Source organism: Drosophila gunungcola, unplaced genomic scaffold (genome assembly GCF_025200985.1).
Source record: "Drosophila gunungcola strain Sukarami unplaced genomic scaffold, Dgunungcola_SK_2 000176F, whole genome shotgun sequence".
Lineage (NCBI taxonomy): Eukaryota > Metazoa > Arthropoda > Insecta > Diptera > Drosophilidae > Drosophila > Drosophila gunungcola.
In genome coordinates, this window is record NW_026453337.1 from 65,603 (window position 1) to 89,642 (window position 24,040).

At 39.6% G+C, this 24,040-nt stretch overlaps 1 protein-coding gene across 16 annotated transcripts in view; it reads left to right on the plus strand.

Annotated features, from left to right (window-relative positions):
- The window catches only part of LOC128265914 (protein sidekick), an 80,301-nt gene that overhangs the window by 38,944 nt on the left and 17,317 nt on the right, over positions 1–24,040 (plus strand). For 10 of the 16 annotated variants that reach the window (XM_053002144.1, XM_053002149.1, XM_053002148.1 and 7 more), the window contains exons 3-7: positions 6,759–6,902; positions 16,686–16,862; positions 18,771–19,524; positions 19,627–19,754; positions 20,262–20,408. In XM_053002144.1, coding sequence (XP_052858104.1) covers positions 6,759–6,902; positions 16,686–16,862; positions 18,771–19,524; positions 19,627–19,754; positions 20,262–20,408 — 1,350 coding nt within the window. The remainder of the gene's footprint in view (positions 1–6,758; positions 6,903–16,685; positions 16,863–18,770; positions 19,525–19,626; positions 19,755–20,261; positions 20,409–24,040) is intronic. The other 6 variants (XM_053002152.1, XM_053002154.1, XM_053002155.1 and 3 more) reach the window with 1 other exon arrangement.

The following is a 24,040-nucleotide window of genomic DNA, read 5'->3' on the forward strand; positions in this document are numbered from 1 at the left end:
GGGAAATAAATTATTTTCAATTAAGTTTTTCAGGGAAGTAAATTATTTTCAATTATTTTCAAGTTTTTCAAATCCAAAGAAAAGTAAAATTATTTAGTAAGTGCATTTTATTTTGGCTTTTTGTTTAACCATAATCGTCTAGCTTTTCTTTGTGTGAATTCCGTTCAGTTAATTCTGCTTCGAGTCGAGTGGAACAGTTTTTGGCAGACAACTCGGCCCAGCTTCCCTATTTTCCCCCCAATTTCCGCCTCCACTTTTCCCGCAGACTGCCAAGAATTTGCCGAAATGTCATTTTAATAGTTTTGATACCGCACTCCCTTGGCCTCAGTTTTTGTTAAGTCTCCCAGTTTGGCCATTTGTCGCATTGTAAACTTTTGCCGAGATTCAATAAGCCCCCTTTGCCCCCTTTTTCCCCTTTGTCCCCTTTGCCCCCCTCCAAACCCAATATTCACCCACCCACGTCCCTGGGGAATTTCAAGTTGATCGTCTTTTGGCTACAGGCTTCATTGATTCCGGAATGGGTTTCTCTTGTATTCGACCGACAACAGTTCAAAGTCAGTTGAGCCGGGGAATTAGTGTTTGAATAATGTCTTAATTCCCTGCGACTGCTGCCCCTTAACCCCTTAACCCACTGGTCACAGCTTAACCCCTCTTCTGTGGTGTTACGTGCGTAAACGCAGCCGCAAAAGATTAAAGCTAAAATCACGGAATGAATTTAAGGCGCAGGGAGTGGGCGTGGTTGTGAGTGGGGCGAAGACATAACAAAATAGAAAAGGACAAGTGATAAGTGATAAGTGCAATTTCTCACGTGACACGACAGACAGACAGACAAGGACGACAGACAGGGGTGAATTGTGGGCGGAAGGGAGAGATGGAGAGAGGGAGAGAGAGAGAGAGAGAAAGAGAAGGGGTAGAGGTCGGGATAGAGGGAGATCGCGGATTAGGCGACGGACCAGCGACAGCAATGAAATTTATGAGACGTGTCAACGACGGCTGCTGGCCAGGAAAACTGAGGGGAAAACTGGGGGAAAAAAAAAAACATACAACGGGAAGGATAAAACTATCGCGAGAAATAGGGAACTATTTGTTGGGTGTTTGGGGTAACTTCTTTTGATAAACGACATAAATGTCAGCTGGACAAAGCAGAAAAAATGAAACACAAGAAAATGAAATGAAAACGGGATGACAGTTGTTTCTGCATTTTTAAATACACTTGATTTACCTTACAATGCCTAACTTTAAGCTGTTTAAAATAAAGCTAGATACTTAATAAAGCCAGATATATCAAACCTATAGAGATTATTTTTATTAAATCTATGCTTTGTTAGAGCTCCAGTGACTTGATTCGCTGTAGTTTTCGTTTTACTTTCGCTTACAAAAATTACAAAATTACTGAAATAAAAATTAAGATGACCCTTGAGATTAACCAAACAGAAATTATAAAATAATGGTTTTTATAGTTTTTTTTTTTGAACAAATAATATTGTTTTTTAAGTGTAACTTGTAAACCATCAGTCAAGAGTAAGTCCCTGCTTTCATAGTTTCCATTCTGGGAATATATGAAGAACGAAACAATTGCTACTCTCTCTGTTTTACTCACTCCTAATATATCCTATTCATTCTTGCCCGCAAGCAGCACGCTTTAAAGTAATTTAAAGCGTCACATGTGGTTTTAGCCGGGTGAAAGGAGAGTTTTGAGGGAGGAGTTTTCCCTACCGGGCACTTTATTGTATAAATTATTCGCTTCTTAACTTGGGAAATCTCCCACAACCCCAGGGGAAAAATGCCGCCGCACCCCGCACTTCAGTTGATGTCTATAATTACGGAAAATTCTCCCCTACCACTGAACTATGTTATTATTGAAAATTTGCTGCCCATTTATCTTTGGTTCCCTTAATCCCCTGTCCCTTTGTTCTTTTTCCTATTTGAAGGCAACTTGAATGAGATCATTAACATGCATCTGCCGCCCATTTATAGGGGCGTTACGGTGATGCTAACCCAAAATTTTGAAAAATACGGAAATGGGAAACCAAAAATAATTATAGATTTCGGATTATTATTAAACTATAATTTTAAATTTTATAAATAATTTCTTATACAAATCCGTCTGTTAATTAAAGAACTTGAACTAATCGTAGATTAACTCACACATTTAACTGAAATGCAAACATTTTCGTACACAAAGTTGAAAATCTCGAAAAACTACCCAAACTTTTAAGAGAATGTGGCTAAAAGTTACCACCTTGCATAATTTATTTACACATGTATGTTTACCATTCTGGAAACTATTTTTCGTAGTCGGGAAATGTAGGCGAAATAAGTGGGTTAAAAAGTGTCAGAAAATAGTGGGAGGAAAGAGCTAACCCAAAGAAATCAAGTTGAATTGTTTGTGCGGGTTAAAGTTTGATTGATGTGCCGTGTCCCGCGTGCAGACAACATGAAAATTAGTTGAGAGACTCTCGAAAGTTGAATGCAGAATGGAATGGAATGGCTGCTTGGATATATTCCCCATATAGTTGGAATGAAATGATTGACGGTTAGGCAAACGGGATGGAAACGCTTTAAAAAACAGCCAACGAAAAATAAGAAACAGAAACAAACTGCCATGTAACTTGATCTATGGGCTGTGTGACTCAGCAGTGCTTTAAATTTGGATAGTATAATTTCAAAGAAAGGGAAAATGTTTAAAAGGAAACATTTTCAAGTGGAAATAGGAGCAGAACAACAAGAAAATACTAAAAAATCTATAGATTTACAAACTAAAAATTGTTAAAAAGCGTTGTGTTTTCAATAAGTGAATGAAAGACAAAATATTGAAGACATTTCAATATTTAATTGTCCACCCATTTCCATACTCAAATATAAATGAATGTTATTTTCCAAGATAACAAAAGCCCAATGCGAAACCCAGTGAATGTGGCTGTATCAAAAGGATCTTAAGGCAGTTCAAATTTCCAACCCCAAAAACCTCTTGATATCTTTCAGCATCCTGCAGTTCATCTTTAGTTTATACCCCATGCGAAAAGGATATCGGATTCAAGTGTCGTATGTGTGTGTGTTTTAGGGCCTTTTTCCTGACCCCGGTGACCGCCCAGAAACACGCCCACTTGACAGCATGTGTCTGTTTTATCATTAACTTGAATTGCCGCACGAGGAAGTTACTTGGGTGTCCTGTGAGGGATTCCTGCCGGTGTCCTTCGTATACATGTATGATCAGTGTGTGTTTGTGTGTGTGTGTGTGGGTTTAGCATCATTGGGCAAACAAATGCAGCAACAAAAGCAGAGGGCTGATGCTGCGGGTTTGCTCTAGTGGCTGCATGCAGCATGTGTTGCATGTTGCATGTTGCTGCGAGTTGGGAGTTGGGGGCTGACACAGTTTCCTGTCGGCATGCAGCACTTGAGTGCGTGTTGCTAATTGAGCGCATCACTAAAAACAGCCAGCTGCCACAGAAAAAAGAAAATCAGATATTTGATTTTTTATATTGAAGCAATTTAAATGATTCGCTTAATTCACTTTGAATATAAATATGAGAAAAAGTGATTTAAAATAAAGATGCTTTTAATGTTTTTTTTTATTGGCTGATGTGTTATCCATAGGGTAATAGCTTTTTAAAGTACACATTTAATTAAAAACGATACATATCAACTTTGTTATTGATCAAGATAATTGGTTAAACTATATATATAAACTATATTACATATAATATATAGGGTTATTCGATTTTTCTCACTGCACAATAAGATTTAGCTTCTGGGGAGGAATAAAGCAAAGTTATACTGAGCATAAGAAGCAGCAGCAGCAAGAATAAGGTTGTTCGACTGCCACTGCAACATATCAAATATCCGATATGTGGAGAAGCCATGCAAAATGGAATTCGCGGTGGGCTGCGCATGCGCAGAAAACCGCAAAAGCCAATGGGTGGAGAAGTTTGGGGCCCAGGGGCAGGGCAATAGGTCCATAGCCAAACCCTGACCGAAGCAAACCGATTCTGCAAAAAGCGTGCCAGAGACAGCCACGTGGAGATTGCATTGCTGCCAATGCACCTCGCTTCAGTTCCCCACTACCTGACCCCCTGTGCATCAACAACCAGGCCCACCTCTTCCCCGAAAACCCTTTGCTCTTTGGCGTTACTATGGCCCCCCCCCCTCGATGATGGCAATTTAACGCCCGTTTTGTTTGATGGAAGGACAACTGGCAGTGGGCCACCTGCCAGAGAAGCACAGTGATAATGTTTGGGGGACTGCAGACGAAGATAACTTGATATTAGAAGGTCAATTAAATGTTTACAATGCTCACTTTGTTTTGGATAGGTGAATACTTGAAGTGAAATGTGAAATACTTCGAAATGAATACATAGAGTAAGAATTTATGTAAAAAGTTTAATGCTGTATTTTTACTGGCCTGAGCTGTGCTTTGATTTCCCTTCACATAGAGATTATGGAATTTAATTAAATCTAAAATATAATATATGCTAGTATTTCGTATACAACTGCCCTTTAAATTGGCTCAGTGCCTTTTAGACGGGCTGGTCATCATGTCAACGCCTCTGGGCGTCGGTGGCGGTGGGCGGTGGCCTGTGGCAAAGGCGTCATTGACTCGGGCTGAAACCAAACAAGGGCTCAACAACTAGAACAACTAGGCAACGGCGGCCAACAGTCAACAGCCAAGTGGCAACACACACCCACTTACAAGCACCGACACAAACGGAAACATCATTACTCAGGCATCATCATCATCAGCACATCATTATCGCCATTAGCGCTATATAAATCGATATTATTCGCACGATGGACACGATGGGCACAACAAGGCAGTGATCAACAAGCATTGTGGGGTGCAAATGCAGCATTTGACCAATTGATTGGCATCCTTGGCGGTTTCAAGATTGTTTTTCAAGTGCTTTCAACACGCTTTCAGTGGCATTAGAAGTACAGTTGTGCTGGGCTGCTAAGCAATATGAAGAGATTGGGATTGTGCAGGTCTCAAAATATTCTTGCCTACATAAACACATAGTCGTTTCAAGTAGATGCAACTAACAGTAGAGCCATGTTTGCCAGTTTTAAGTTCAGGAACAAGAAAATTATCATATTTTGTGTGTGTGAAAACGTAAAACACTAGCAAATCTATGGCATATTGCATATTATATTTTAACTACATACTTTATCCCCGCTTATTGGTATTGTTTTGTGCTTAAATACTCGAACTGCTCACGGTCCATAAAATCGACCTTCCACTTTGATGTTTGCCACTGGAATGTGAACGTATGCCAATTAAATTGTGTTTATTGATAGCCGAAAACGTGTGCAGCAAGTATCACATGCATATGTTATTCTCTATCCTGAATAATTTACTCACCACCAATTGGAAAGGTACAGTGCACGCACACAAAAGTTTTCTTTCGGTTTCGAGTGGAATGAATGGATGCAAATTTCACCTCCTTTGATAATTGCCCTTGATATCATTGTTACACCATGCAGCATAGTATCTATGCATACAAATTGCCAATATTTATGAAAAATAATTTACTCAGCTACATATATTTCATTTACCCATCTCTTTGTTATTCCAGAAAAAATGTGAAATATTGCAGTCCCTGTTTGCATTGAAAACGAATTTATAATCCCACAAACCAGTCAGAACAACAACAACAACAAAATATACGTAATACGGGGGGAGAGTGGATAGTTGTAAGGTTGGAAAAACAACTCTGTCATTGTAATGGATAGGTATCTGATATCCTTGATAATCTGTGCAAGTGGAATAGTTCGAAGGTGCTAAATTTGTGTAACTACAAATGTCTCCCTGAGATCCCCTTAAAGTATAATCAATCAAATACTGTTCTTTTATTTTGTCTAAATTCAAATTTCTGACCAATGGGCATCAGATATTCGATTTGTGTCCCCCGCATATTCCACTTCCTTTTGCTTTTGCTTCATTTCCCTGAACTCACTACCCCTTGAGCTTCTCGATTTCAGTTTTGGGTTCGATTTGCGTGGACAAATTAAATAAAAATGCAAATAAAAATGGAAAAGCAGTGATGAAAATATGTTTTAATTATTTTTTTTTTTTTGTTAAGCGAAATGAAATAATATGCGAATGTTTTTATTTCTTAAAGCTGCAATTTATTGTTGGGTCCTCTGCCATATTGTTGTAGTTTCTGTAACCTGACTTTTGTTCGAAAGCAAAACTGAGAGAGCTGAACATAAAATCGAAAAAAAATCCCTGAAATGGGAAATAAAATGCAAGTGCAATCGATCTTTTCTTTTTGGTTGGGTATAGGGATATGGATTGGTTATATATGAGTTCGGGCTCAGGTCGGTCCGTTTTTTTTTTCACTCCGCTTTTTGGCCTTCGCTCTCTGAACTGCCATAAATCAAACGTTTTCATCTTTAAGCCTTTTGGTTTTATGCTAAAGCTGTACAAATCGGACCTCTGAAATGTTTTGGAGTGCGAAGCTTTTATGTAAATCCAGTTAATGTTCGATTCGGGTAAGGTTTTATCGTGCATGGAAGCAGGATTTGTATTTAGCTTGTGTTAAAAGTATGGAAAATACTGGGTTTTTTAAACACTACCAGCTGCAATGTGTACTTATTAAAGCTCCAAATGCTATTTATAAAGGTATGAAGCTGGTATGCCAGCTAACTCTTATCCAAGTTGAACTCCTACTTACCTACTGAATCCGTAATTAAATTACTTGAATGCCTTGAACACAAACTAAAAGTGTCCCCCATCTTTGGCTCTTTATCCTTTATTGCAGATGCCAATCCGCAGTCGCAGCAGCAGCAGAATCAACTTGTCCAGCAGCAGCAGCTCCAGGCTCCAAGATTCACCACCCATCCATCGTCATCGGGGTCGATTGTCAGCGAGGGCAGTACCAAGATACTACAGTGTCATGCGCTGGGTAAGTGAATAAGATATGAGTGAGAAAAGAAAGTCGAGTTCTAGAAACGTAGCTTGAAATAACCCTTTCAAACATATGTTCAATGACAATGTTCCTAAAACCTTTCTTCAACCTTAACCAACCAAAGTGTAGGCTTTGCAAAATTTCTAAGAAATTCTAAGAAACTTTACGCTGAAACTTGAAAATCTTTAAGTTCTTGTTCAATCATTTAAAAAATATTGAAATATTGATAACCGACCTCAACTTGATTACAAGCAATTTTTCTTTATTATTTTTGCAAAATCTTGTTAAGTGCTTTATATTCATAAATTGTTCACCACAATTGCATTTTTTTTAAGGATCTGTACAAATATTCTAACTTAACCAATTAAAAGTTTGTTCACAACACAACAACAACGCTAAAATGAATAAAACGTGTTGTTTGTCATACAAATTTAACGATTATTTTTATAAAATCCTGTTAGTGTTTTTTTTTTCTCCCTTAGTAAAAGGATCTGTGCAATTAATCTAACAAAATCAGTTAAAAGTTTGTTGACAACGCCACGCTAAACTGAATGAAATGTGGGTAATAATCCTCTATAAACACATTTTATTATGTCCGTGGAATCTGAGGGGTCACCTGCTTAGGCGTGGCAAATATAATGTCCGCCGTGAGCGGAATTATTGTGGAAATAGCCAACCGCCGGTGCGAGCTCGTCACCCCCTTTCGTTGTCCTTTTGGCTCCCAAACACACAGCACTTGTCCCTCAAAACGCCTGACAGCTAAGCTGAAAGCAAAAGGGGGGGCTTAGTGTAAAACGAAACCATAAACGAAAACACTTTTGTTTTTTTTTTTTTTTTGTTATTTTTTTTTTTTTTGTCTCCTGCTCTTGTGAGCGCTTTTGAAAGATAATGAAGTAGAAAAACAATAACTTTTATGAGGTTTCCCCCAGCTGGGTCTGTTTTCCTTTGCCGCGAATCCCACACAGTCCCATTCCCGATTCCACACCCACTTTCATTCCCAGGCGGCCAGGCCGTCGTCGTCGTCGTGTAATCCTTTGAGCGCTTAAGGGCGTGCCCAAAGTCCAGAGTCCCAGGTTCCCAGCTCCAAGGTACACGTAATGCTTCACGTGCCTCCCCTGCCTCCCGTGCCTCCCGTGCCGCCGCCTGCATTTGACAGTTTCGAGTATCGGTTTCATATTGTTCGCCTCCCGAAAATGAGCCGAAAAAGAATGGAATGTTGTTATGAACTTATTTAAGGCCGGCCGCCTGAGTCCTTCGGCCTTGTTTTCGTATACCCTTGCGAAGGCCACACAAGTTTGGTCAGTATCCGACCGTATAAAGTACATATATTAAATGGCCGGCTTTCTGTTTTTAAGAAACCTGGAAGAAACTGCTACAATACTCCTGTATTTATTGGTATCATATAAGTCGGAAGGAACGTCTTAATCACATAGCTTCCCTATATGAGGAGATAGGAGAATCGTGTTGTTGTTTTTTAATATAGAAATGTTTAACTAAAATGGCTCATAAAAATCGGAGAACTATATTATATAGCTGTTAAAGTAAACTGACTTGATATTTTCATAAAATTAAAAATTTAAGCGGTTATTGTAAGGGTATATATACATTTGCTTTTGTGATTCTTTTTATTTGTTTTGGGTCTACCCACCACGTCCACGTGCGCTCGTTTCCGTTCGTTTTCCTCGAAGTCCGTGTTTTATGGTCAACGGATTCGCCAAATTAGTCGTGAAATGTCCGGACTCTTGGGGAGGAATATATGCGTTGTTTGTTATGTCTTAACTGGCGAATTAAGTCTGACGGGAAACATTTCAAATATGGGATTGGTTGATACTAACTTCTTGGGCACACCGGTGACCCCGATTATAGACTAGTAATGTAAACCTTTTAATTTTGAGTCGCGATAAAAGATGGTTCTGGAGACGTTTATGTCAAATACGCAACAATAATCTAATGAAAGGTATATAAGGTACATAAGGTAAAAGTCTTGTGGTCAATGAACAATAAATAATATACTTATCTTAAATAAAAGAAGTTAATTCACCTAAATGACTAGAAAACCTCAAACACCCCATAGTAGCCCTTCAAAAATAACAATTTGTGGAGGTTTTCTGGCATAATCGCAGTTGGTTTTTTGGCTTTTTCAGAGGGGTTCCCCCAATGCCTTTGGTTGTCGTCAGCATTTTGATGCACATTTGAGCAGCAAACACACACACACAGACACGTGTGAGTATATGTGTTTATGTGCGCTTTTATGGGGATCTATGCAACGACACCCGAGAGCCGTGCACTTTGCATAAGCTGCAAGTGGGCACCCAAAAAAAAAAAAAAAAAAAAAAAAAAAACTAGGAAAAAACAGCGAGTGAGTAGAGCAGGAATATAAAAACAAATGCAAATCTCTTTAGCTGCTCTTTGGCGTTCTCACACATGCCGCAACATTCGCGCTTTCAGTCACTTTGGCGGTTTTAGCTGTCATCTCCCTTTCCCTTACAAGAAAAAAAAAAAAAAAAAAAAAAGGGGGGGGGGGGGTAGGCTTTTCTCCTGCCTTTTTAGTGTTTCGCCTGCAATTTTTCCTTTTTTGTGACCATGAAGGGAATCTCAAGTAAAACAAGTTTCCCATCACTCTCTCCATCTTATTTTCCCCCGCGTCCTCTCGCCCTTTTCCCTTCTATTGCCATCTCATTTTGGCTCTGCTTAACGTTTGTTCGCGTTTTCTGCCGCGACAATCGTGAAAACAACACTAGAATAAACTTTTTGATGGAGGAACTTCGAGTTAAAAGTTTGGGGATGACCTGTAAAACTAAATAGAAAAAAAAAACTCGGGTTAAATTTCACAATTTAACATCAAGATAAGAAAGGTTTTACAGCAATCCCGAGGATTTTTTAAATCTGATGGGTTTTTAAAAAACTTATAATTTACTAGACTCACTAGAAACTTAAATGATTAGTTTTTCATCATCAGTATAGTTTCCGAACAATTTGATTAAAGTAAAGCTGCTCATACGCATATTTTATAACTAACTAATATACCCCATTGGTTGAAATTTAGTATCATAACAGTAGCATAAAGGCTAAGCAAAATGTGTGTGGAATTGTTTCTGGCCAACAAAATGAAATGCGATGAGGCCCCATATTGGGTGCGAGAGCGAGATAGGTGCTGGAAAAAAATACGTATAGGGTGAGAAGGGAGAATGGGGATTCTTTTTTAGCTTCTACTTCTTCTTCTCTGGATGCCTCGCAAGTGTAGCGCATTCACTTGCAACAAAGACTTTTTTTTTATGGCAACAACAAAAGCCGCCAAAGCTGTTTTCAGTGGCAACGCTGCAAGCCCAACATGTGTCGAACAAGGAGGGGGCAACAAAAAATGAAACAGACAGCTAAACTGTATTTCTAGAAGAAAACGAAGGAAATGCGAGGAGGGTGGTCTTACAGTTTGGAGACACGCCCGCCCGAAACGTGCGTGGTTGAAGCCTTTCTTCTACTTTCCCACTACAGAGTTGAAAAAACAGCTCTATATTAATTAAATGATTGACACTTGAAATAGATGATTTAACAAGCTAATAATATTAAATAAATATGTGTTTAACACTTATTCCTTCTGTGGTCGTAGCAACCAGCAGTGATAGGCTGATGCATTCTGTCAAATAGGTTCATATCTCTCAATATCTGCTCAGATATTAGTTCACAAAAATTTTAAAATGTATCAAATTGGTAATTACATATGTATTTCATATGAATTTTGCTTTCTGTGTACTTTTCTCCTACTTCTTCGCATTTTCCTCTGCTGTGCAGGAAAAATAGTGTGAGTTGAAGACACTATAGGAAGTAAAAGAAGGTAAGCTGAGAAATTGCAAACTATTGTTTTTGTTGTTGCCAGCTTTTTGTCGCAATGTTTTTTACTCTCTACCTCCCCCCTTTGTTTGTTCTCCTACTGTCGTAAATTCTCTTGTTTACTCGCAAAAAGAGAGACGGAGAAGGAGCCGAAGAAAGAGATGGACGGGGGGCCTAGAGAAAGAATAAGCGATATGCCTATGTATGCACCTCGTGTCGTCATTTAGGCTGAAGTGGATGGCTTTGCTTAATGTGTTGTGAAGGAAGAATGCGTTATATGTATGCACAAACATCAGCACAGAAAATATTCCTGAAATGGAGAAGCAAGAGAAATTGAAGAAAAAAAATTAGGGATGCAAAATGACAGAAAGCAACAAGGATATTGTGTTTACTTAAAGATGAACTTCTTCAGTGCCAGCCATATAAAAAAAAACAAACACTGCATAAGCTAATGAAAAAATAGCGTGAATACCTGAGTAGGGAAAAAATGTCTGGAAAAGTATTTAGCAAATGAAATGGATTACAGATTCCAAGAGGTAAGAGCTAAATGAAATTTTTCTTTCCCAAAGACACTTAAATAGTAATTAATCTCGTACTCTGTGAAACAAAAGAGTAAATGAAAAGTAGAAAAAGATGACTTACAAAGTAATACAAATTATAAATTTAACTTGTTTCTTATTTATTCAATTTAAGAAAGTAAAATTGGGAAGAGCCCAGATGCATTTTATGTTTTTGCGGTTAGCATTCTTTTAAGTATCTTTTCTAAGACTCACACAAATGATCTTGGAAAACTTGTTTTTACCAGTGCACCATGAGCCTCAAGTAATTTTCTTTAACCGACCAATTTGGCCCTAGGATATTGTTGTTCTTTTGCGGTGTGAGTTGCAAACAAAAATGCAAGAATATGAACGAGAGGCTAACAAAATGTGTAAACAAAGCTAGCAAATGCATAAAAGTGAAATGTGCAGTTGAAAAGTGCAGCAACAAGAGGCAAGACAAAAGGTAAAAAAGCCTTTTAGGCACTTTTAAAGTTTACTTCGCTTCAAGTGCCACAACAAAAACACCAGAAACTACTACTCCACATGCATATAAACTCACCTGGCCAAATAGAGGACCAGTACACAGAAAAAAAATCGATTATATGTTTTGTTTATTAATGCATATGTAAGTTATCTTAAGAAAACATTATGAAAATATCTAATAAATAGGTAAAATATTAACCAACATTTATAGGACGAAATATTTTTTTTTTTTTACATTTTTTCTTTATGTGTAGTAGTTTGTTGTGCAGGTCCAAAGGCGTCAGCGCATTGCACTGTGCATAATTTAGCAAACATGTGCCAGTGTTGCCACAGAATAACAAAAATAAAGAGTGAAGAAAGGGACAGCTGCTGAGAGGAGGAAAAGAGATGCAGACAGACTGCAAAGCGACCACCGAAAACTAAAGGCAAATTAAAATTGTGTAAGACAAACTGGGGAAACACGTGTAAAATAATGAAGAGGAAAACATGCACAAAATGTGCCAAAAGTTGCACAGACAAGTTACAGCAAATCATGTAGTATGTAAAACCATTTATATACATTTAAATAAACTTTTAAATTGGTTGCAATTTCGCCAAAGTAGTGCAGATAAAAAACGTGAAAATATTTCCTTAATTAATAACAGAACACAGAGAAATTAATTGAATAAATATATAACGCCTTCATCCTGAAGCTCTAATATAAATCACATTAATTCCCAGGATTTTAAAAATAAAAAGTGTGTTCGACAGTGTGTCCACTTAATTGCGTTTACTAGGCGCAAAAAAATGTTAAGAAGGTTAAGGGAGAGTGGTTTATTTTAAAACATATTTAAAATATAACTTATGAGGTTTTCATTTTTAAATTACTGAGAATGCTTTACATTCCTGTTGCACAACATTTTTTGGAACCTTTAAAAAGGCTATAATATCCCAATTGTTTGTCCTTTGAATGAATTCCAACGAGAAGCTGACTGGCATCACAAAAGGATACATTCAAAGGTTGGGCTTCATTGTTTTCGGTGTTTATGCCAGAACGGGCCGATCCGATAACTCTGGGATCGAAGAGTCCAAGTTGACGGATTAGCAAATGGACTTTCGGACGCCCTGGACTGCCGAGTGCGCTGGACAAACATTGATGGTCCGGAGTTGAAGTTATGAATGCTGTTTCCCCATCCTCATCCGTTTTGCCATGCATCCTACATTCCACATCCTATGTCCGCCCGACAACCATATCCCAGAAGAGCACTGTTCTTAAATGCAATTGATTTCAAGGAACTTTCGATGGGTTTGCTCTGGCCGCAAATCAAACAACTTCCGCTTTGCAGAACGGGGAATCCCCTTTTACATACAAATGCAATTTGTTGCATTGCGTCGCCTGTTTACTGAATTTATTTATATGCAGTTGGGCTTGCTTAGACACTGACTGACTGATTGATTGATTGATTGACTAACTGATTGACTGGCTGCCTGGCTGGCTGATTGAGTGAGTGGCACTTGGCTGCTGTGCGGCAAGCCGCAAAATAAAAGGCGCGGAAATATGGCGATGACTTGTTGCCATTTATTTTCTAACAAATATAAAAGAGTGTAGCACGCTTTTATGGGCGGCAAAGGAAATCGCTATTTTATGAAACGCGCGGAGAAGACAGCCTTGTATTGCGGTATAAGTGATTGAGTTTTGGCATTTCATTGAAGTTAATTTTTTTTTTTTTTCAATAATCTTTTGCGATTCCTTTGATAAACTTGGGTTAAAGTCATGTGTCTGTGTGCAGCTAGAAAATGAAATTTGTATCTTTTTTAATGACTTTTGCGCTCTGTCAATTTCGGTTGGCCTTCGGTTTACCAGGGCCTTCTTCCCGTTTTTTATTATCTCGATTGACTCTGGCCTCCTCCCAAGTGAATGTAAATTTCAGCTTCTTTTTGGCTCCCCTTCATTTCTTGGGCTGTTTTCTTTGGTCTTCAGCCATCTCGTCCTTCCTTTCATTCATTTCTTTGCTGCCCTGAGTTTCCCTTTGCTGTGGGCCCGGTTTTTGTTGGAGTGACAGTGACTTTGTATGGCTTGGGCTTAAAGGATTTTTGTCAGTTTAGTTATTAAAAACTCATTACACACAGATGTGAACACACACTCAATGACACAGCCATGTGCAGGCACTGTGGAAAATTTAGTCTACCACTGACGGTTTAGGAAAGTAGTAGTTGTATATAGTTTTTTTAAGACATTTTTAAAAAGAGTATTTTAACTTGTTTGAAAAAAAAATAGTTTTTGTTTAACACAACATGTTACAAAGACATGACAAAAATTTATGAAGACTTAACTTGAGAATTTTAAGCAGACTTTTTTTCTAGACAGAAAATGTATGAAGTAATTTAGCTTATTCAAACTAAATATTAAAATATAAATACCAAAACATTAAAATTGTAACACAAATTTTCAAAAAATAAATTGAAAAAAAAAATTGGAAAGAATACTTAAAACATTTACATCTATCTATTTTTTTCTGATTTTGAAAGGTGCTGTATGGAGTTTCGTCGAGTGTATTCGCTGGCAAGGGTCCTTCGGGGGCCTGCCCGCTATCCCTCTCTCTTTTCCTGGTACTTCCTCTTTCTTTTTCCCCCCAATTCTCCCCGTTTTCCTCCGCATATTGGGCCTTCGCTTCGATTTAGCGCTGACACATTTCGCTGGTGAATGTTTGTTTCTTCTCTGCTTTTTTTTTTTTTTTTTTTTTCTTATGTGCTGTTGACTAACGGCACTTTCTGATGTGTGTGGGTCCATGTGAGTGTTCGTCCTTGCGACCATGTGTGTGTATCTGTGTGTATTTGCCTTACAATTCCCCAAATTGTAATTTTATAGCAGCGTCATTGCCCAAAATGCTCAAATAGACTTTTGCCTTTTGGTCCGTTTCATGTAAGTTTTTTTTTTCGCTTTTTTTGTTCGTTCTTCTAATGCTTATCCCTGGGTATTTTCTACTTTTTCTTTGTGCCAACACTTGAGAAACTTCTGGCTGCTGCCGGGTCTCTTCTGTCTTCTCCTTTTTCTCCAGCCTGTTTCCCACTTTCTTCGCTATTTCTTTCTATTCTCAAGTTGATTCCTATTCTCGGATGGTAGTTTCCAGTTTCGCTTCTAACTCGGCTCAATTCGATTTTGTCTGCAAACTGAATGAAGTGAATTGCATTGCCATTGGCCACGTTTGGCTACCCTGATGTTGTTACCCTGTAAGTGTTCAAAATGAGGCGGGGTATGTTGAATGTAGATAGGGCCCATTAAGTCCTTGTAAAAAAAAAAACAAGGAAAAAAAACTATTTTAATTTACGATTTGGTAAACTTTAAAAGGGTATGCCTATTTATGAAACCTTATCATGCTTCCAGTTTTAAACGGTTAAATAATTAACGCAAAGTACTCAATTTTTAAAAATGGGTTTATAATAGGCTTAAACCCTCAAATATCGAAACATAGATTGGGTATTTTAGGTTTAAAAAAAAATCAACGTTTACGCATTTAAAATAAAAATTTATATAATGTTAAATTTATTTGTAACGCCGATAAAAATGTACCATTGACACCTCCTGCAAATGTTTGAAAAACATTTACTAACCGCTAGATAAAAATATTAAATATTTAATGAGAAATCAAAGATAAATCAAAGATAAATACGTTAGGAGAACGGGGTATCTGGGATTACACTCAGTTTTCGCTAGCCATCAACCCCAATTCCTTCATGAGCCGAAGTGCCCGACTTAAGCTCTTTGCAAAGCGTTGATGGCACCGCCAGAGTTGTGGGTTGTGGGTTGGGGTTGGGTTTGAGCTCGGAGCTTCCCCCCCCCGTCGGCTTGATGACCGGATTTCGGCCTCCGGCAATCCCATACGTCTGCTCCCGTTCGGTGGCCTCCATCCTGTGATGCGATGTGCACTCAATCCTGTTGCATCCTGGCCAGTTAGGCGAATCGCATATTTTATTCAGACTTTCATTTAGTTCAGCACCCAGCCCCATCCCCCCCCCTTTGGGTCACATGTAATTTTTGTTTAGCCATTCCAATTGCAATTCCATTTCGCAAAGGGAGTTTGGGCTGTGCGCTCTGAGAGGTCAGGTGGATGAAGTGTGGATGGTGGTGTAGTGGCGGTGGCCATATAAATCAACTTTAATTTAAATGCTCAGCCCGGCTGCAGCAATGAAATCAGAATGAGCACTCTGTGCCTGTTCCCCTATATATATGCATGTCTCCATTGCCATGGACCTTTGGAGTCTTTGGGTTCTTTTCTGGGCGGCAGTTCAAACAACTGAAGCCATCTGTGGTTACGAGAGCGTCCTTTGTGTGTTCATACTTCGTCTAACGCTTTCATAATGCCAGAAAGTCTTGGTCAGCATGCAATTTAATTGCAACAGTGACGAGGACTCACCGGGGATTTAGTACTTTATTTTTTTACTTTATAATTTGAAGTGCAGTTTTTTGTTTTATAAAAAATCAAATATATATTAAGATAGAACATTAAAAAAAATTAAGTCTAAAAAAGTCATTTTAAGATGTGATTTTATATCAACAATTAAATGCATATTGCTGATAGTGCTAACATTTTTCCGTTGTGACCAAGTTTTATTTAAAAGAACAGTTGAATACAGTTTAACGTAAAGAGGCTTGGAGTTATATGTTTAATTTCAGCTAATAAAATAAGCTTGAGACTTTAAGTTATTGTTCAACTCCAATTATCATTTTTTGAAGGAGGTTTAATGCAAAGACTTTAGACATTTAATACATTCACCACGTCCCTGCCCGCTAACTTGATGCCTTTGTCAGTGCAATTCAAATAAGACCATGGTTTAATGATATTTACGAGAGATACCCTAAAAACCATTCAGCACACTACTCCTACACGCCCAACATGATATTCATTAAAGCAATTTCCCATTTCTCCTTCTATATTTCTCGCACCTCCAGGATACCCGCAGCCCACATATCGATGGCTGAAGGACGGAGTCCCCGTGGGCGACTTCTCATCCAGCCAGTTCTACCGGTTCCACAGCACTCGGCGCGAGGATGCGGGCAGCTATCAGTGCATTGCCAGAAATGATGCCGGATCCATATTCAGTGAGAAGAGCGACGTTGTCGTTGCCTGTAAGTTAATATTTCCACATTCGAAAGGGGGAAGGGGGAAGGAGGAAGGGGGATTCGTGGGAGGTCAGAGTGCGGAGTGGCACATCCTTACTTATTATATGTCCTTATATATCGATTACGCCACATCATCATCAACAGAAGTGAAAAATTGGAAAAAGCAACAGTTAAAGGCACAGAAATTTGAGTTACTCCCGGGGATAAAGCCATTTTTTTTTTTTTTTGGGTTTCGTTAAGCAGCATTTGGACAGCTTGAGTTACCATTTTAACGAGATATAATAGAAATTTAATAATGGCTTATTGTGGCTATTTGTTTCTCATTAACTGACTTCAGTTTTGTTTCGCCATATTAGTAGAATTTATGACGGACCTCAGCACATAATAAATTACCTATTCACTTAAACATTTTTAAACCATAAGAGAGTATAAGTTATATGGTTTTTGGATAAATGGGTCAATCATTTACCAGCAAAAAATTGTTCCAAGTGGTTGACATGGGCGGGTGTTAAAGGGGATTTCTGTCACAGCAGTCAATGTCTTTTTCCCGCTAGCCCGGATAAATGGTTAGCTTCTAATTTTTCTTCAATGCGAACTTAATTAAAACAAGAACGGAATGTGGATAAGGGGGCGATCTCGGCCGAGAGTTAAGGGTTAAGGGTTAAGGGTCCCCGGGTAGGTGTGGATGTAACGAACAATTAGACAAGTAAGTGTGAGTGACACTTGAGCTCTGCGCTCTGAGTGTGAGCGTGCGTGTGAGTGCTTATTACCCCACTACTTGAACCTAATAAATCGAGCTCTCGACATGAGAACGACCTCCATGAAGAGAAGAACCCCTTATGCCATCGCTTATGCCCAGTGTTGGTAAAGGTACTAAATTTTTGTACCTACACAAGAAAGGAGGTATTTTTAAGGTGCAGAATTACAAAACTAACAGTTAAAAGTTAAATCTATACTAAATCTAATTTTGTTAGAGCAACTGCCTTGCTAACTAATTATTATTTTTAAAATGTTTGTATTTTAAATTTAAAATTTATTTGCATATTCTGTGATATTCTTCAATACTCTAAGTAGATAAAGTTAAATGTTGTCATTTTTGTTGGTAAGGTAAAGTAAAGTAAATGGGTACAACACCATTTGCGCCACCCCCTTAGCAATTACCCCACCTAAGCGGTGACCTTCTTTTCGGGGGCGGCTGGTAGGCGTGGCTCACTGACAGACTGACTCAGTGGCTCGTCGACCGGTTGACTGGTTGACTTGGAGCGGCAGCAGCGTCTTGAGCACTTAATTAATTGTAGGACAGAAGAAGCGACAGGAGGGAGGAGAACGAGCTTAAGCTGAACTAATAACCTTTAAAGCTCCGTTGGGTGGTTCCTAGCGGGCGGGGCTCTGCTTCAGAGCGGGTTCAGAGGTTAAATTGACTTGCCCGCAGGCCGTACCAATTCAATTAGCGAACGACACCACAGGAAGGCACAGCGAGCGTTTACTTCGGGGTTACTTCGATTTTGGGTGTTGGCTAGAACCAGAAATATCATTTACATTAAATGATAGCAAGGAATAGAATATTTGTAACTGTAACAAATGCAAGACATTCAAATTTGAAATTGATTAGTTTGCAATTAGCAATTTACTTTCATTTTTAAAAACTCAAAGTACCAATTAAAATAATCAAATGAATTAAATTTAAAGTAACAGCAATTACGTAAAATGTCAAAATAAGCACCTAACTCAATTGCCAACTATAAATTACCATAAGGCTGACAAGTTTAGTTAAATAGGTATCTACACATTTTATTTTATTGAATTTTGTATTTGTGACTAGTGCATAGCACCAGGAAATAAGAAAGAAATAAATTAAATGAAATTAAATTTAATTAAATTAATTAATAATATCGAAAACCAATTTCTCCACAGACATGGGCAGTTTTGAGAACACCACCGAGGGTCGTTTGACGGTGATCAGTGGGCACCCTGCGATATTCGATATGCCAGCCATTGATTCGGTGCCGGTGCCCTCGGTAATGTGGCAATCGGAGGACGGTCCTTTGAACTATGACATCAAGTACGCCTTCACCCAGGCCAATCAGCTGGTCATCCTGAGTGCGGATGAGAACGATCGCAAGGGATATCGGGCCAAGGCGATCAACACGCAGCTGGGCAAAGAGGAGAGCAGTGCTTTCGTTCATCTGAATGTCAGTGGAGATCCCTATATAGAAGTGGCGCCCGAAATCATAGTGCGTCCGCAGGATGTGAAAGTCAAAATGGGAACTGGTGTGGTTGAGCTGCAGTGCATTGCGAATGCCAGACCGCTGCACGAATTGGAAACTCTTTGGCTAAAAGATGGTCTTGCGGTGGAAACGGCCGGCGTGAGGCACACTCTGAATGATCCATGGAATCGTACCTTGGCCTTGTTGCAGGTCAATAGCTCACACTCCGGTGAATATACCTGCCAGGTGCGATTGCGCAGTGGCGGCTATCCGGCCGTAAGTGCTTCGGCTCGCCTTCAAATCCTCGAACCGCCGGTCTTTTTCACACCCATGCGAGCGGAAACCTTTGGCGAATTCGGCGGACAGGTGCAGCTAACCTGCGATGTTGTGGGCGAGCCCACGCCCCAGGTCAAGTGGTTCAGGAATGCCGAGTCCGTGGATGCACACATTGAAAGCGGAAGGTGAGTGGTGAATTGAGATTCTATCGCTTCTATCGATTCTAGCGATTCTATCGATGGTTAACGCACTCTTTCTCTTTCCCACTTTATTAAATCCGCCTGTAGATACACGTTGAACACGGATAATACGCTGGTAATTAAGAAACTAATCCTGGATGATGCCGCCATGTTTCAGTGTCTGGCCATCAACGAAGCGGGCGAGAACTCGGCAAGCACTTGGCTGCGCGTTAAAAGTAAGTCAAGAGCCGATTTTCTACTATGCCTGTGTGACAATGGAAAGTGGGAGCTGAAGTGTGTTTTGGTTAAATGGAAACCCCGAGTTCATGTTTTATGCATTTAATTGGGTGCTTTGTTGAGCTTAATAAAGAATTTAGAACAAAAGGCTTAATAAAAATGTATAGAAATTGCTTAAAAAGTGCACTAACAAATCTTGGCAATTCTTAATCAAAAATTTAAATATTCAAATATTCAAATATTTCCAAGAAAAAACTCGAATGCCCAATAACACTGATACTTAAATGCCCCACATAAGCCCATGTCACACAGAGTAAAATAAAATAATGCCGATACAAGTGAATGCCTGAATGCCTGTCACATTGGTATACTAATTAAGTGCTCTTTTTGGTATGCCCCCATACGCCATATATATTTCTCTTTACATCTCTCTGCCCTGTGAAACATACCCCTAACCATTTTTGCATTTTGACCTTTTAACCCATTATTAACAAACGAATTCATAGCAAAAACGGCCAAGATCCGCGTGAAGCGTTTGGCCCAGCCGCGAATCCTGAGGGTAAGAGCTTCGCATGCTGGCTTGGGATCGGAAAAGGGATCGGGATCGGGATCGGGAACAGGTTCCTCCGGTAGACGCAAGGAGTTTCGCTTTGGTATGGGCATACAGCTAAATGCCACAAAAAAAAAAAAAAAAAAAACACACACACATTCTCACTTGCGCACCCACACTTACTTTTGCACCACTAGCAATGCACTTTCACCACCGCCTAAATGAAAACCCCCTTAAAAACCCCGTAAATGCCCCCTTAAGTTGCTCAAGGTATTATACTATCATACCATACCCCCTAGAATGTAGCTCTTTTGATTGTCTTGCGATTGAATTTGTTGTTTTATTGGCTTGGCTTGCTGTTATTTTAGTGCCTTTGGCGTCCTACGTCTAAGCTTAAATATTATCTGTCAGTATCCTCTTGGCTTGGCTGCTCCCTTGCATCCGTTTCATCTTCCTTTTTGTGCCGTGTGGACCATTCTTAATTTGTTTTTCACCCTACGGCTACTGCGGAGCTTCATTTTGCTTCGTCTTGACCAAGCGCTTTTGGCGGCCAACGGTAGCAGCAGGAATTTCATCTGTCTATTCTCTATTCAGTTGCTTTTTCAAATTTGTCAAAAGCAGAAGAATTTTTCATTGAAGTTGATTAGTGCCCGACCACCCTGCCACGGTTAACCCACTGAATTTATTTGCACAAAAAGCTGAATCTTTTCTCATTTAACCCAATTTATCTATAACTTTTGTCCAGCTGTAAGGCATTTGGTAGCACAGAAAAGAAAGATTAACAACAATAATGTGTGCTCCATGCATATATTAGTGATGAGTAAAAAATAATTATAACCTTCTGATTTTACAATCATATTAAATACCATCTTTCCCAAAAGTTGGGTAGTATTTCATATTAAATTGTATTTCTGTGCCATTAAATCTTCGACAAGAATCCCAAGCATTGGCATTAACTATGGTTCAGGCATTATTATTCTTATTTAGCTATCAATTAACTTTTAGTTAGCAGTGGCACCTAGTTTATTATTTACTATAATTTTCTCTTAATAAAATACGATGTAAGTACCCAATTTTAATACAACCCTATAAAACAGGGTGGAAATTTTACACCCCTTTTATTAAAATGAATTGTTATGAATTAGTCATTGAGTGACGGCTAATATAAGTATATAAGTTGGTACTTCACCTTCAAAGGCCCCCAAGTACCGTTAAGTGCTAGGTCAAATGGCTGCCTTAGGGTTGCCACCCAAAAAAAAAAAAAAAAAAAAAAACACCCACTTGAATATGACTTGCTGTGGGACAATTTTGCATTTTAATGAATTTCATATTGCGAAAATTAAGACTGACACACAAGTCACACTTCTGTGGACAAGAGGGTCGCGGGTCCTGTCATGCTGACATGACATCGTAGGGTTTCCTTTCAGCTTGGGTTGCTCCTTTCATTTGGGTTACGAGTTCGAAGTTCCTCGCTGGCTGACTGGATGGCCGGCCGGAGAATAATTCCTCATTCATGAGCCTAACCCAAAAAACGAGTGACTTCGCCGCTGACGTTTTAAATATTTGACAGACAGAGTTGAGGACTCGACTTCCTTTGACAGGACGGGGGGACATATTGTTTTGCGGGTCTAAAATAAGTTTCATCTCCGTGTTCTTCTTGATGGGACTTCAAGCAAAGTTTGTGCGATGCCTGCCCCCCTCATCGCTTAAATTTTTATGGTCAGAGCTGGGATTTTCATGTAAATTTGAAATTTCCATGCATATTTTTCCGAGTTATTCTTATGTTGCAGCATGGCCCTCCTTCATTTCCATCTATCCTCCTATCTATCTCCTCTCTAGGTTTTTTTTTTTTTTTTTTTTTTTTTTTTTTTTTTTTGTAGTCCTGGTGCATTGTATTCGAGTTAAACTAGTTAAGAGATTTTGTCGTCAGCGGTTTATTGAAAAACTTTCCAGCTTTTATAGTTAGCTTGGGCAAGTTTCTGATATTTTTAGCTCCTTAGCCCACGCCGGATTTCTTCTTGGCATGACTGAATGGTAACCAATCGTTGCGGCTCATTTAATTTTATTTGCCTAGGCTAATTCGAGTCAATTTGTTTGTCTGCCCCAGCGCATTTTACGATCTTATGCGGCGGGCCGTTCATTTAGTCTCTCCAAGTCTCTTATTCACTGCCCAGAATATCCCCATCTCAGGGATAAGTTTTATTGCCGGCAGAAGTTTCTGTTGTCTGACTGCATTTGGTTCTGGCTAACAAAACAGAAAGAAGGAACTGGAGCTGCTGGCCTAATCGGCTTTGTTTCTGGGCGAGCGTGTGTGCCCTGCCCGCTTTTGCCCATGAATCTATCCTAGTCCTAGTCCTTTTTCCACAGCAGTGAGCTGGCCTCGTAATTGGTCTATCCCGATTTAATCCAGATCAGGATCAAAATCGGATTGTGAACACCTTTGGCCGCTTGCAGTTTGACTCTCCGGCTTTCTGATTCGATTACCTAGCGGGTCCGGTCCTCCAGTCCCTGGGCTGTTTACCAGGGTCTTACACTGGCAGAAAAGTCAAATAGGCAGTGCTTTGTTAAGAGAAACTGGATTTATGCCAAGAGGTATCAGCAAGTGTTCAACATAGTATTAATAGTCGGCTAACTTGACAAGAAACCCTTGAGTTGGCTATTTAAATCAGTTTGTAATTTTTCCTAGTGCTCAGGATTAATCCTGTTGCCATCCGACGAGCCCTTCTCCGCGCTTCTCAAGACGCGCACTTGGGACTGGCTTGATTTCATTTTGCAATTTCTTTCGTTCATTGTTTGTGCGCTCTGCACACATTTATCTGCTGGTAGAGCTGCTCTTCCAAACGTATTCCTCAGCAGCTCCTTGCTATGGCAACAAGTGTGTGGAATTTGTATTGCTGATTCCGCCCCTCCCCCCTAACACCCTACCCGTAGTCCCTTCTCTATTTTCCGCTTGGAAGGCCACTTGAGGGATAATCCTTGTGCCGGAGCACTTTTCACTTAGATAGGCGAAGAAGTTGAGTTGGGAAATTATTTTCCAGCCTTTCGCGTTCATGGGGATTGCTTGGTCTTGGGTGAGAGTTCGTTCTTGGCTCCTAAGACCGACCTGGCTGCATTTTAATTGCTCCTCCTGACGCGCCGCCCACTGTTTGTCAAAGTTTTGCATCCTTGTGTTGGCCTTTTCTCTGGAGCGCGCGCTCGCTTGCCTTCTTCACTTCATTTTTGTTAAGTTGGCATAAATCTGCGCCCCCCAACCCCCTTCCTTGCACCTGCCACAGTCAGAGTTTTCCACATCGCATTTTCCGGCTGCCTGAGCATTTCCCGGCTGCCGCAACTCTCGAGTAACATAATTTCGTAATTTCCCGAAACGCAAAAGTGATTTTAATCGCCGCTTCCTGCCGTTTCCAAGGTGCCTGCACTTAGCACCCACCGCCCATCATCCCCTTCTATTTGTTTGTTTGTCTGTGTCTGTGTTTGTGCTTGTGTGTGTATGAGTAATTAGGTGACTTTTGGGCGGAATGGGCGTGGCTGTTTCACTTCCTTTCATTCGCCTGATGGCTCAATGCGATTTCCACTGTGCGAATTTGTAGAAATTTCTTTTATTTGCCCGAAAGTCGAAAGTTTTCGTTTTCGTTTTCATTCTACACGGCCGGCCTCGCCAACAGGTGGCGATTTCGTCAGAGGTCAAAGGTCAGCATTGCTTAACCCCACACCGCCCCAGTGATTGATTGCAGCAAC